This window comes from Hyla sarda, chromosome 8 (assembly GCF_029499605.1).
Source record: "Hyla sarda isolate aHylSar1 chromosome 8, aHylSar1.hap1, whole genome shotgun sequence".
NCBI classification, from domain to species: Eukaryota; Metazoa; Chordata; class Amphibia; order Anura; family Hylidae; genus Hyla; species Hyla sarda.
In genome coordinates this window covers 51,793,607-51,806,500 of record NC_079196.1, presented here as the reverse complement: position 1 = coordinate 51,806,500, position 12,894 = coordinate 51,793,607, and the positions used below count along the sequence as shown (strand labels likewise).

Below are 12,894 nucleotides of genomic sequence, written 5' to 3'. Positions count from 1 at the left end.
AAATATCTATGGTAAAGATCTAAACTTACACTGATTGGGTCCAAGATCTTCACTGCTGCCAGACTTCCATCTTTCTTGTTGCTGACTTTGTAAACTTTCCCATAGGTCCCTTTCCCTATTGTATCAATAATCTCCCAGGTATCAGTTGGGTCCTCCAGCGACTCAAGTCCAATCATATTTGGATAAGGGAAGAGGCCAAACAATGACTTCCTAGAAAGCAGATTACATTGGTTAACATTACTGTTTTGATATTGTTCATGAAAATACAATATGGCACCATATTAGTGTGATGTCCCGGTACCAGCCACCATACATATGAAGTTGTCGTGTGGCTGAGAAACCCTTTCTACCTGCATAAATCTTTATATAGGAGGTACTGTGAGTGAACTTGCAAAACTGTTTTGTACATTGCATTGCATTAATAGCGTACACTGAGAGTGTAAGGGTTAAAGATTAGCATATGCCTTGTATCAAATGAATGATGCCTTGGTCACATGAAACGTCTCAGCCAGTTTCTATACAGAAACTCCTAGAATGCTGTGGGAAGAGTCTCTAGTCCAGCCTCCTCTCCTCATAAGGGGGGGACCCAAACCAGTCTAGGTCTGGCTTTTGCCAGAGGGACATCTTCTAGCTTTGCTCCTGCTGGGCATACATACACACACACCTAGTTCAGAGTGTTACTCCTAGGTATCCTCCTGTTCAAAATAAAGCGTGCAAGTAAATCACTGTCCTATTCCAGGTGCAGGTTCTATTGTCTGGAGTTTGGAGGATTTAGCCCAAAAGGCTGTGAAGGCATAGTGCTTAAGTCTTTAGCTCTAAGAAGGAGTATCATCTCAGCCAGAAGAGAACTAGCTGAACAAGGGTCCCTCTGTATACACTAATCTCTTCAGTCAGAGTTAGTGCTGTGTGGCTGACACCCCACAGTAGTCTCCTGCATGCTCCCTATATGGCAAGAATTACGTTGCAGAATCCATGACTAAAAGTGTTTGGCACCATACATGTCCATTCTTGAAGCAGAAAACAATCCTTTTCAGTACCTTTCATTGACATCTATGGGGCTTTGATTCCATGAGGATTCCAGGCAGAATCTCCATGAAAATTCTATTGAAATCTGTCGGGTTTTTCAGCTTTTTCTCATTATTTTCTTAATAAGAACAGATTACGGATTCACAGACGCAGCAAGGAATTTCCGTTCTGAATTTGCTCAGTGTGAAAGATCCCTTACAGGCAACATGCAACCAAATGGTAGTCACACAGAGAAGACATCAATGGATACCTGAAGTACTATGGGGGAGATTTATTAAAACCTGTGTAGAGGTAGAGTGATGCAGGTGCCCATAAAAACCAATTAGATTGCTTCTCAACTCATCTAAATAAAACAACTTTTAAGGTTAATATGCAATTTGGGGTCTGATATACAGTTAGGTACCAAACAGATGGTTTCTGGAGCAACATAGAAAGTTATAACACATAAGCTTTCTAATTTTCCTGGTAGTTTGTCTTAATTATTGTGCAATGAACATTTTGCTGCTACCGCTTGTTTTCTGAAAGTAAGATTAAAGGGTTACTCTGCCCCTAGACATCTTATCCCCTATCCAAAGGGACCCCCGTGATCTCACTTCTGCACCTGGCATTTGTTTAGATGCCACGCCTGCTCGTGACATCACAGCCACGCCTCCTCAATGCAAGTCTATGGGAGGGGGCGAGGTCGTGATGTCACAAGCGGGGCGTGGCCAATGCGTCACAGGCCTCTGCCCCGCATTGTCAGTCATTTGGCATGGTGCGAAGTTCGCTCCCTGCACTGGATGTCTGATAGGGAATAAGATGTCTAGGGGTGGAGTACTCCTTTAAGCGACCTGAAGGTCAGGGAATCTCCAACATGCTTTATAGTATTGTATCAATGTACACAGAACATCATTGTTTCACAGGTTACATGTGTGATTCTTCTGGACGGAATAATCAATATCTGCAGATCTGTCATCATTCCCTCGCTGCCTCTTTGAGATCATTTTGAGTAACAATGTTTCCTCATAGAGACAAGCGGCAAGTGACCCCCTAGGGAAAGACAGCTGCCGGGCATGGCATGGCTGAACATTTCATTTAGACAAGCAATCTGCGAATAATCACTGGGACTCACACCAGGAGATGGAGTCTTGTGGTTTCAGGTGTGTCGTTCAACACTGTCAGGCACAAAAACATGACCTATTGCAGTGTTTCCCAACCAGGGCGCCTCCAGCTGTTACAAAACTACAACTCACAGCATGCTCAGACAGCCGTTGGCAACAGCTGGAGGCGCCCTGGTTGGGAAACAATGACCTATTGATGAAATCATGTTTTTATAGTAAAAAAATGTTTTAACCTATGGTGGAAAATGTAAAAAAAAAACATCACCATAGGTAAAAAAAAAAAAATTTACTATAAAAACGTGATTTCATCAATAGGTCATTGTTTCCCAACCAGGGCGCCTCCAGCTGTTAAAAAACTACAACTACCAGCATGCCCAGACAGCCATTGGCAACAGCTGGAGGTGCCCTGGTTGGGCTATAGCACTGCACATACTGATCTTATACACAGATCACCCCCATGCATTAAAATGGAGATGATCAGTGTTATCGGAGGTTGATTGCTCAAGCCTGGATTTCAGGCTTGGAGCAATCAATCGCCGATCGGACGCGATGGAGGCAGGTAAGGCACACTCCGCTCGCATTCTAGCTGATCGTGACATCGTGATTTCACCATGATCGTCCCGATCAGCCCAACTGAGCTGCCGGGTGTGTATCTTTGGTACTTTAGACGCGGGAATCAAATTTGAACGCCACATCTATAGGGTTAATAGAGCGCAGCACAAGGATCGGTGCTGCAGACTATTAGCCCAGGGTCCCGGCTTTCACTAGCCGCCGGAACCGACCCGACGTGACCCCGCGTTATATACCTGGACTGGGCGCAGGGTGTACTTATACGCCCTGCGTCCTTAAGAGGTTAAAGAGGCCAGTTAGGAAGAGCACTAAAAGCCATTGTCACCTGCGATTAGACTGCCTAATACTGTACTGGGCTCTACTACACAGCGATTCTGTACTGCTGCAGTTGGTTGTACAACAACTGTAAAGCTAACAGTGGCCAGTTAGGGTGAGCACGAAAAGCCATAGTCACCTGATTACAGTGCCTAATACAGGTTGCATGGCAAGCTTATTGTCCTCTCATAAGTGTAACCTGTGCATACATAGGTGGTGTACCTTTTGTTTTTTTCCAGAAAAACTCATTTTGGCCTAGTTACTGTGAAAGGCCAGCCAAAGCTACCCACTTGTTTCTGTAGCCCTATAAAGTTTGTGAGCGCATAGTCCTCCTCTCATAAGTTTAAACTGTACGTACACCTAAGTGGTGTAGATTTTTTTTCCTGAAAAACTAATTTGGGCCTAGTTACTGTGAAAGGACAGCCAAAGCTACACCTTTGTTTCTGTAGCCTTATACAGTTTTAAGTGGAGTGTATGGTCCAGATGTCATATTTGTAAACTGTACGTACACCTACATTGTGTAAGTTTTTATTTTCTTCCTGAGCAACTAATTTTGGCCTATTTACTGTGAAAGGGCCAGCCAAAGCTACTCACTTGTTTCTGTAGCCTTATACAGTTTGTAGTGGAGCACATAGTCCGCCTCTCATAAGTTTAAACTGTACATACACCTACGTGGTGTAGGTTTTTTCCTGAAAAACTAATTTGGGTCTAGTTACTGTGAAAGGCCAGCCAAAGCTACACACTTGTTTCTGTAGCCTTATACAGTTTTAAGCGGAGCAAAATTGTCCAGCTCTCATAAGTGTAAACTGTACATAAACCTACGTGGTGTAGTTTTTTTTTTCTTCCTGAAACACAAATTTTGGCCTAGTTAATGTGAAAGGCCAGCCAAAGCTACCCACTTGTTTCTGTAGCTTTATGCAATTTGTTGTGGAGCGCATAGTCCTCCTCTCATAAGTTTAAAGGGGTTATCCACCATAAGGTGATTTCAGTACCTACCTGGCAGGCAGTAATGGACATGCTTAGGAAAGATATGCGCTTGTCTTGGGGCTAAATAGCTATATTGTGAGATTACCATAACACTGTGGCTAGCTTTTTGTGAACTGCTATTTCCTGTTTGACTTTTTTTTTTTACAAATCACATAATTCCATCTTTCTCCCTCCCACACATCAGCCACCCCACCCAATGAAACATAAATTAGCTGAATCCATTCAAATCAGTTTGGTTTTCAATCAGGGTGCCTACAGCTGTTGCAGATTGATGTCTCTCCCACCAAGCGATCCCTCCACCCATTGAAGCAGACAGGCTCCCTGTCATCAGCTGACTAGTGAGTCAGGTCTCAGCCGCATTGCAAGCTGGGAAAAATCCGAAACAACAGTCATTTTGTATGCTGGTAAAAAGAAATATTGGAGGGAAAATCACAGAAGAATTGTGAGAAAACCGTCACACACAGGTACAGACACTATATTATGAACTACACTAACTTTACAGCCCCTGTAGCATAGTCAAATAAAGAAAATTCCTGGAATACCCCTTTAAACCCTTAACGAAGCAGGACGTAAATGTACGTCCTGGTGAGGTGGTATTTAACACACCAGGACTGTTACGCCGAGCGCTCCGGGTCCCCGCTCCTCCCCGGAGCGCTCGCTACACTCTCGCTACTGCAGCGCTCCGGTCAGATCCACTGACCCGGTGCGCTGCGATACCGCCTCCAGCCGGGATGCGATTCGCGATGCGGGTGGCGCCCGCTCGCGATGCGCACCCCGGCTCCCGTACCTGACTCGCTCTCCGTCGGTCCTGTCCCGGCGCGCGCGGCCCCGCTCCCTAGGGCGCGCGCGCGCCGGGTCTCTGCGATTTAAAGGGCCACTGCGCCGCTGATTGGCGCAGTGGTTCTAATTAGTGTGTTCACCTGTGCACTCCCTATTTATACCTCACTTCCCCTGCACTCCCTCGCCGGATCTTGTTGCCATTGTGCCAGTGAAAGCGTTTCCTTGTGTGTTCCTAGCCTGTGTTCCAGACCTCCTGCCGTTGCCCCTGACTACGATCCTTGCTGCCTGCCCCGACCTTCTGCTACGTCCGACCTTGCTTCTGTCTACTCCCTTGTACCGCGCCTATCTTCAGCAGTCAGAGAGGTTGAGCCGTTGCTAGTGGATACGACCTGGTCACTACCGCCGCAGCAAGACCATCCCGCTTTGCGGCGGGCTCTGGTGAAAACCAGTAGTGACTTAGAACCGGTCCACTAGCACGGTCCACGCCAATCCCTCTCTGGCACAGAGGATCCACCTCCTGCCAGCCGGCATCGTGACAAGGACGTACATTTACGTCCTATACATAACCGCGAGCATCGGAGCGATGCTCGGGTCATGCGTGGCAGGTCCCGGCTGCTGATAGCAGTCAGGGACCCCCCGGAAATGGCGGACATCTGCGATCATGCGGATGTCCACCATTAACCCCTCAGATGCCGTGATCAATACAGATCACAGCATCTGCAGCATTGCGGACACTAAAATGGATGATTGGATCGCCTGCAGCGATCCGATCATCCAGAACAGCAGACGGAGGTCCCCTCACCTGCCTCTGCTGCATTCCACGGGTCTTCTGCTCTGGTCTGCAATAGAGCAGACCAAAGCAGAAGATGATCGATAATACTGATCAGTGCTATGTCCTATGCATAGCACTAAACAGTATTAGCAATAGAATGATTGCTATAAATAGTCCCCTATGGGGACTATTAAAGTGTTTTAAAAAAGTAGAAAAAAAAAGTTTAAAAAAATGTGAAAAACCCCTCCCCCATTTTCCCTATTTCACCCCCAAAAAGTGTAAAACATTTCTTAATATACATATTTGGTATCACCGCCTGCGTAAATATCCAAACTATTAAAATAAAATGTTAATGGTACCGTACAGTGAACGGCGTGAACGTAAAAAAAAAAGGTCAAAATTGCTGCTTTTTTTATAACATTTTATTCCCAAAACATTTTATAAAAATGCATTAAAAGTTTTATATTAGCAAATATGGTATCAATAAAAAGTACAGATCACGGCGCAAAAAATGAGCCACCATACCACCGCTTATATGGAAAAATGAAAAAGTTATAGGTCTTCAAAATAGGGGATTTTAAACGTACTAATTTGGTTAAAAAGTTTGGGATTTTTTTAAGCGCAACAGTAATAGAAAAGTATGTTATCATGGGTATCATTTTAATTGTATTTATTCAAAGAATAAAGAACACGTCATTTTTACCATAAATTGTACGGCGTGAAAACGAAACCTTCCAAACTTTGCAAAATTGTGGTTTTCTTATTAATTTCCCCACACAAATAATATTTTTTTTGTTGCGCCATAAATTTTATGGTAAAGTGAGTGTTGGCATTACAACGGACAACTGGTCGCGCAAAAAACAAGCCCTCATACTAGTCTGTGGATGAAAGTATAAAAGAGTTATGATTTTTTGAAGGCGAGGAGGAAAAAACGAAAACGGAAAAATAAAATTGTCTGAGTCCTTAAGGCCCAAATGGGCTGAGTCGGGGTTAAACTGTCTGTAGACCTACGTGGTGTAGGTTTTTTTCCCCTGAAAAACGAATTTGGGCCAAGTTACTGTGAAAGGCCAGCCAAAGCTACACCCTTGTTTCTGTAGTCTAATACAGTTTTAAGCGTAGTGGAGTGCATTGTCCTCCTCTCATAATTTTATAAGTGTAACATATACAAACATCTGGTTATAAGTATGTCAGGCAGAGAAGTGCCAGGACATGCACAGAGGAGTGGCATAGGCCTAAGTTCATCAGGCCCAGCAGGAGTCGCAGCAAGAGGTCCGCGCTCCCGGTGTCCTCAGACTCAACCCTCTTTTGGAATGACCCTCAAGCTGATGCTGCCAGCTCCAGGCTTTCTCATTGTACTGCCATATGGTCTCCTCATGCTGATGTTACCAACTCCAAGCTCTGTCATTGTGCCACCATATGGTCTCCTCATGCTGATGCTGCCACCTCCAGGCTCTGGCATTGTGCCACCATATGGTCTCCTCATGCTGATGCTGCCACCTCCAGGCTCTCTCATTGTGCTGCCATGGATACTGCAAAACATAATTAAGGTGCTGGTGCCCAGTTACAGAAATTCCTCCGCATTAGACCACAAGTAAGTATTGAGGATATGCATTAGCTAAAACGTAACTCTTCTTAGGATAAAATATATGGACCCAAAGATTTTTTGAAATCTATCAAAATGTGCCACCTACACCACCAAGTATTGATGCGATGCAAAGACCTCTAAAATGTGGAAGGGAACAACATGGCACATGTGTTCAATCTAGTTTTCAAGCAATTCCTGAAGTGTTCCCCCCCATCTGCAAGACATACTAACAATGGGAAGAAAACTTTGCATGCACTTCAGCCACACGTACACAACAAAGCACACCCTTCTTAAGCTGCAGCCTCAGAACGGCATCCCCCAACATAGTCTGATTTGCAACATTTCCACACGTTGGAATTCCACCCTCCATATGTTGGACTGACTATAGGAACAGGAAAAAGCCATCACCGATTTCTTGATGATCCAAGCAAATAAGGGGACTCCCCTGTGTAACTTCAATGTCGACCAGTGGCAACTCATACGTGACACCTGCCGTTTGCTCAGGCCCTTTGAGGAAGCCACATTATTAGTCAGTTGCCAGGATTGCAGGATGAACAACATCATTCCACTGCTTCATTTACTACAACATGTGTTGGAAACGATGGCTGGACAGGGCACTGGAAATGTGGCGCCTACATCTCGAGGCCACATGAGCCCTGTGGGGGCTGACCTGGAGGAGGAGGGGGAGGGGGACAGTGGAGCACAGGTAAGGTTTAGCAAAATGTGTGGTTTTTATAGTCATCTGACAGGAGAGGAGGAGCAGGAGCAGGATGTGGACCTACAGGGTGATGAGGAAGACAAGACAGAGGACCCAGACACACACCGTGGCCATGTTGTCTCCTCATGCTGCTGGCACATTAAACAAAACTTTATCTATTTTATATCTTTAATTTAAATTTTACAAAATATCTTTAATCTTTTCAATTGTTAGGCCCTATGGTATCCTCAGGCTGTTGCCACCTCCAGTCTGTGTCATTCTGCCACATTATGGTCTCCTCATGCTGCTGCCACCTCCAGGCTGTGTCATTGTATCTCCTCATGCTGTTTGCACATTAAATTAGACTTTTAAAATGTTTATCTATATAAAATCATCAATTAAAATTTTACAAAACATCTTTAATCTTTTCAATTGTGTTCAATGATGGTCTCATCAGGTTGTTGTCACCTCCAGGATGGGTCATTCTGCCCCTATATGATCTCCTCTTGCTGCCGTCAATTTCAGGCTGTGTGATTCTGCCACATTATGGTCTCCTCATGCTGCTGCCACCTCCAGGCTGTGTCATTGTGCCACCATATAGTCTCCTCATGCTTTTGGCACATTAAATGAAACTTTAAAAGTTTTTATCTATATAAAATCTTAAATTTTAATTTTACAAAATATTTTTAATCTTTTCAATTGTGAGGCCCTATGGTCTTGTTGGGCTGCTGACACCTCTAGGCTATGTCATTGTGCCGCCATGTGACTCCTTGTTATATTGGGTTTTGTAGTACAGTATTAGTTGAAAGTAAATGCTTCGGGCACCTAGGACAATTAACTTGCGAACTAATCAAAATCTTCAACTTAAATTAAAGCAAATCTCTATGGTCATCGTCATATATTACCTGTGGAATTACCACAAGAATCCAATGAAACAGGTTGGAGCGATAACAATGAACCATAACTGAATAAATGAAACATTCACACTTTCACAGTCGGAGGGCGATGAGAGGCAGGGGCTGAGGACTGCCAGCTGAGGACTGCCAGCTCGATTTTAAGATACAAGTACAAGCTTTTTCACTGCAGCCACTTCTAGCTTTATGCGCCCACTTATCCAACGGCACAGAAGCTGAATGTGCTCCTGTCCAAGTTGCTGGTACTGCAGTCCCTCCCTTTTCAAGTGGACACTCACAATATGGGGGTGCGTTGAGAGGCAGGGGCTGGGACAGGCAGTAGCTGGCCTTGTGGCGGATCACCAGCTCAATTTTAAGATACAAATAGGAGCTTTGCCATAGTTTACACTGCAGGAATTATACACTATTGGAGCTGGAATTACTGCGGCTGCTGGCACCAGACTTGTCTTCCAATGGGTCCCCAAAAAAAGGATTTAAAGTTTGCTCATTCCAATTACCAGGCTCTGTCATTGTGCCCCCATGTGATCTCCTCATGCTGCTGGCACATTAAACTTGTGAATCTATTTAAAATCTTCTTCTATCGTTTAAAAAAATCTATGTAATCTTTTCAAGACTGAGGCCCCATGGTTGGTGTCATATATTACCAGTGGAATTACCACAAGAATCCGATGAAACAGGTTGGAGAGATAACAATAAACCATAACTGATTAAATGAAATGCTGACAGGTAGGGGCTGGAACAGGTGGTAGCTCGCCTCACGGCGGACCGCCAGCTTGATGCTCACCAGAATGGGTCTTCAGAAAAAGATTAAAAAAAATTAAAATAAATTCAAATTAAATTAAATATAAATTAAATTAAAAAAATCTCTTTAATCTCTTCAATTGTGATGCCATATGGTCTCCCGACCCTGCTGCCACATCCAGATGCTCTGCGGCAGTGATTCTAATAGCGATGCCTGTAATCTGCATATCATACTGAATAACAGTATTATTTCACTCCCTATGCGTGTTACGGCAAGGCAAAGTGTTCTACACCCCTATTGAGGCTCTCTGTAGCCCAGAAATATCTGTTTTTAATAGCAAATCGCTGCTAATAAATTCAGACTGAACCAAATTTTTCTGAAAATTCGGCGAATGAGCCGAATCACATTTTTCAAATATTCGCTCACCTCTAGTGGTCACGGCTCCCCTCCCTGCACAATGCACATGTCACAGAGCATGCCTACAAAACTCTGCCATTGAAGTCAGCAAGTACCCTACAAACTAAAAAAAATTGAGGGACGCTCTCTTGTGTAAAATCCATCACCATACCTTTGGTGTCTACTAAGTGTATAGAGTTGTGCTATGGAATAGGTACAACTCTATGAAAGGCTTATAACTGTTTTTATTAGTATTCTATGTCTTATCCATATTCATGGTTTAGTTCATCTGTACAAAGTTGTTTATTACCAGTCTTATTGTATTCCTTATGGATTTTGTACTCATATACCTCCTATTGTTTGTATAAATGTAGTGTTTCACGTTGGAACTAAGGAAGGCTCAAGAAGTTAACGAAACACACTCTCCCATTGTCATACATGAATAAAATTGAGTAGTCTTGTCAATCTGTTTTGGTGAAGGCTTTCTTGTACTAAAATATAATACAATACAGTTGCGCTCATACAGACCCACTTTTTGCATCTCTATTACATTTTCCTATGTCCATGTAGTTTATATAAAGCATATCTGTAAATGCTGTTAACAGAAAGGAGCAGAAGCAATATGGCTTCCTCCATAATGGTGTTTAAAAAATGTAATACAAAATTTACAATCAGAAAAAAGAAAGGTAAAAAAAAGAATTGTTTCAATATCTGGCTCTAATGCTATATGGAAATGCTGAATGAATATGCGGTGTCCCGGTAAAGGACATGTCCTGTCCCTTTTGTCTGGAGTCTCTTCAGCCAGAGTCCCTCCATGCTAATGGGCTCTCCTGGAGGGCTAACCCCTAGTCGCCTCTTAATATTTAATGTAATATTTAATGTATATATTTATATATGTAATTAATCTAGGATACCTATGTATAGGACCTTAAAGGTCACGTGCCTTTGATTTATGTTATGCTATGGTTTAAGGACCTTTGGGTCATGTGATATACCCAGAGTTCCAGAGGTCAGGACTGACAGGTTTGGCTATCCAATGAGCTTTGTCCCGCCCTCTTAATATATAAGGGGCTGCTGCCACTAAATTTGCTCTCTTCCTGCTGGACTATCTCATATCTCATCATCAATTCAAGCTAGGCCTGAAGCCTTATCTTCCGCAGCCACTAAACCGTGAGTCATCCAGCTCAAAACTACTAAAATCCTGTGTGACTACTGCAACTCAATTATCTTGAAATCAGTTGCACAGTGGCTAGCAAATCAAATCTCATTGTATTCAGAAGTCCCAGCAAACCTGTGAGGAACCTGAACTACAGTCCCCTATACAAAGACTGTTTTGTTACCTGCAGTTGAATAAAATATGCAGTAAAGTTTATTCCGGTTTTCATCAATATCTGCTGTGGACATTCAATTATTTCTCCCTACCGTTTCTGGGACGGTTGGCGGTAGGATCATTACTCTAACGAAACCTCACCCTGGCGTCACGACAACATAGGGTTAATACTAGCATACCCTACACTATTACCTGCACCACCTAGCCACCACAAATATATATATATATATATATATATATATATATATATATATATATATATATATATATATATATTCATTCAGCATTTGCGTATAGGATATATACATACAGACATGGACATAATTGTTGGTTTCCTTTTGTTAAAGACAGAAAAACTCCACAATGCTCTCTTAAATAACCTGAAACAAAAGTAATAATGAATAAAAATATAGTGAAAATTACCTGATGAAAATCAGACATTGCTTTGTATTGTGGTTCAGAAGATCATTTTAAAAAACAAAATATAAAACTGTCCTGGACAAAATTAATGGTCCCTGAACATATTTTGTTGTACAACCTTTTGAGGCAGTCACTGCTATTCAGCGATTCCTTTAACTCTAAATGAGACTTCTGCAGTTGTCTCAAGGTATCTTGGCTCCACTTCTCATAAGATCCTGCTCCAGCTGTCTCAGGTGTCTTCTCCAGACTGCAGGTATCTTGGCCCACTCCTCATAAAATCCTGCTCCAGCTGTCTCAGATGTCTTCTCCAGACTGCAGGTGTCTTAGCCCACTCCTCATAAGATCCTGCTCCAGCTGTCTCAGGTGTAAAGGTGTCTTCTCCAGACTGCAGGTATCTTGGCCCACTCCTCATAAGATCCTGCTCCAGCTGTCTCAGGTGTGAAGGTGTCTTCTCCAGACTGCAGGTATATTGGCCCACTCCTCATAAGATCCTGCTCCAGCTGCCTCAGGTGTAAAGGTGTCTTCTCCAGACTGCAGGTATCTTGGCACACTCCTCATAAGATCCTGCTCCAGCTGTCTCAGGTGTCTTCTCCAGACTGCAGGTGTCTTAGCCCACTCCTCATAAGATCCTGCTCCAGCTGTCTCAGGTGTAAAGGTGTCTTCTCCAGACTGCAGGTATCTTGGCCCACTCCTCATAAGATCCTGCTCCAGCTGTCTCAGGTGTAAAGGTGTCTTTTCCAGACTGCAGGTAACTTGGCCCACTCCTCATAATATACTGCTCCAGCTGTCTCAGGTGTGAAGGTGTCTTCTCCAGACTGCAGGTATATTGGCCCACTCCTCATAAGATCCTGCTCCAGCTGTCTCAGGTGTGAAGGTGTCTTCTCCAGACTGCAGGTAACTTGGCCCACTCCTCATAATATACTGCTCCAGCTGTCTCAGGTGTGAAGGTGTCTTCTCCAGACTGCAGGTAACTTGGCCCACTCCTCATATGATACTGCTCCAGCTGTCTCAGGAGTGAAGGTTTAAGCTTCTTCCACAGATGTTCTCTAGGATTCAGATCAGGGCTCATAGATGGTTACTTCAGAAGTGGCCAATGTTTTGCTCTTAGCCAGTTTTTGGTGTTTTTTGTGTGTTGACGAAGGACCCATGACCCATGACCTGTGACGCAGACCAAGCTTCCTGACACTGGGCAGCACATTTCAGCCCAGAATGCTTATATAGTCTTGAGATTTCATTGTACTTTGTAGAGATTCCAGACAC

At 43.6% G+C, this 12,894-nt stretch overlaps 1 protein-coding gene across 9 annotated transcripts in view; it reads right to left on the bottom strand.

The window, feature by feature from the left end:
- MYO3B (myosin IIIB) overlaps positions 1-12,894 on the bottom strand; it is a 523,821-nt gene that overhangs the window by 454,457 nt on the left and 56,470 nt on the right. For all 9 annotated transcript variants that reach the window (XM_056536145.1, XM_056536147.1, XM_056536146.1 and 6 more), the window contains one exon: positions 30-210. In XM_056536145.1, coding sequence (XP_056392120.1) covers positions 30-210 — 181 coding nt within the window. The remainder of the gene's footprint in view (positions 1-29; positions 211-12,894) is intronic.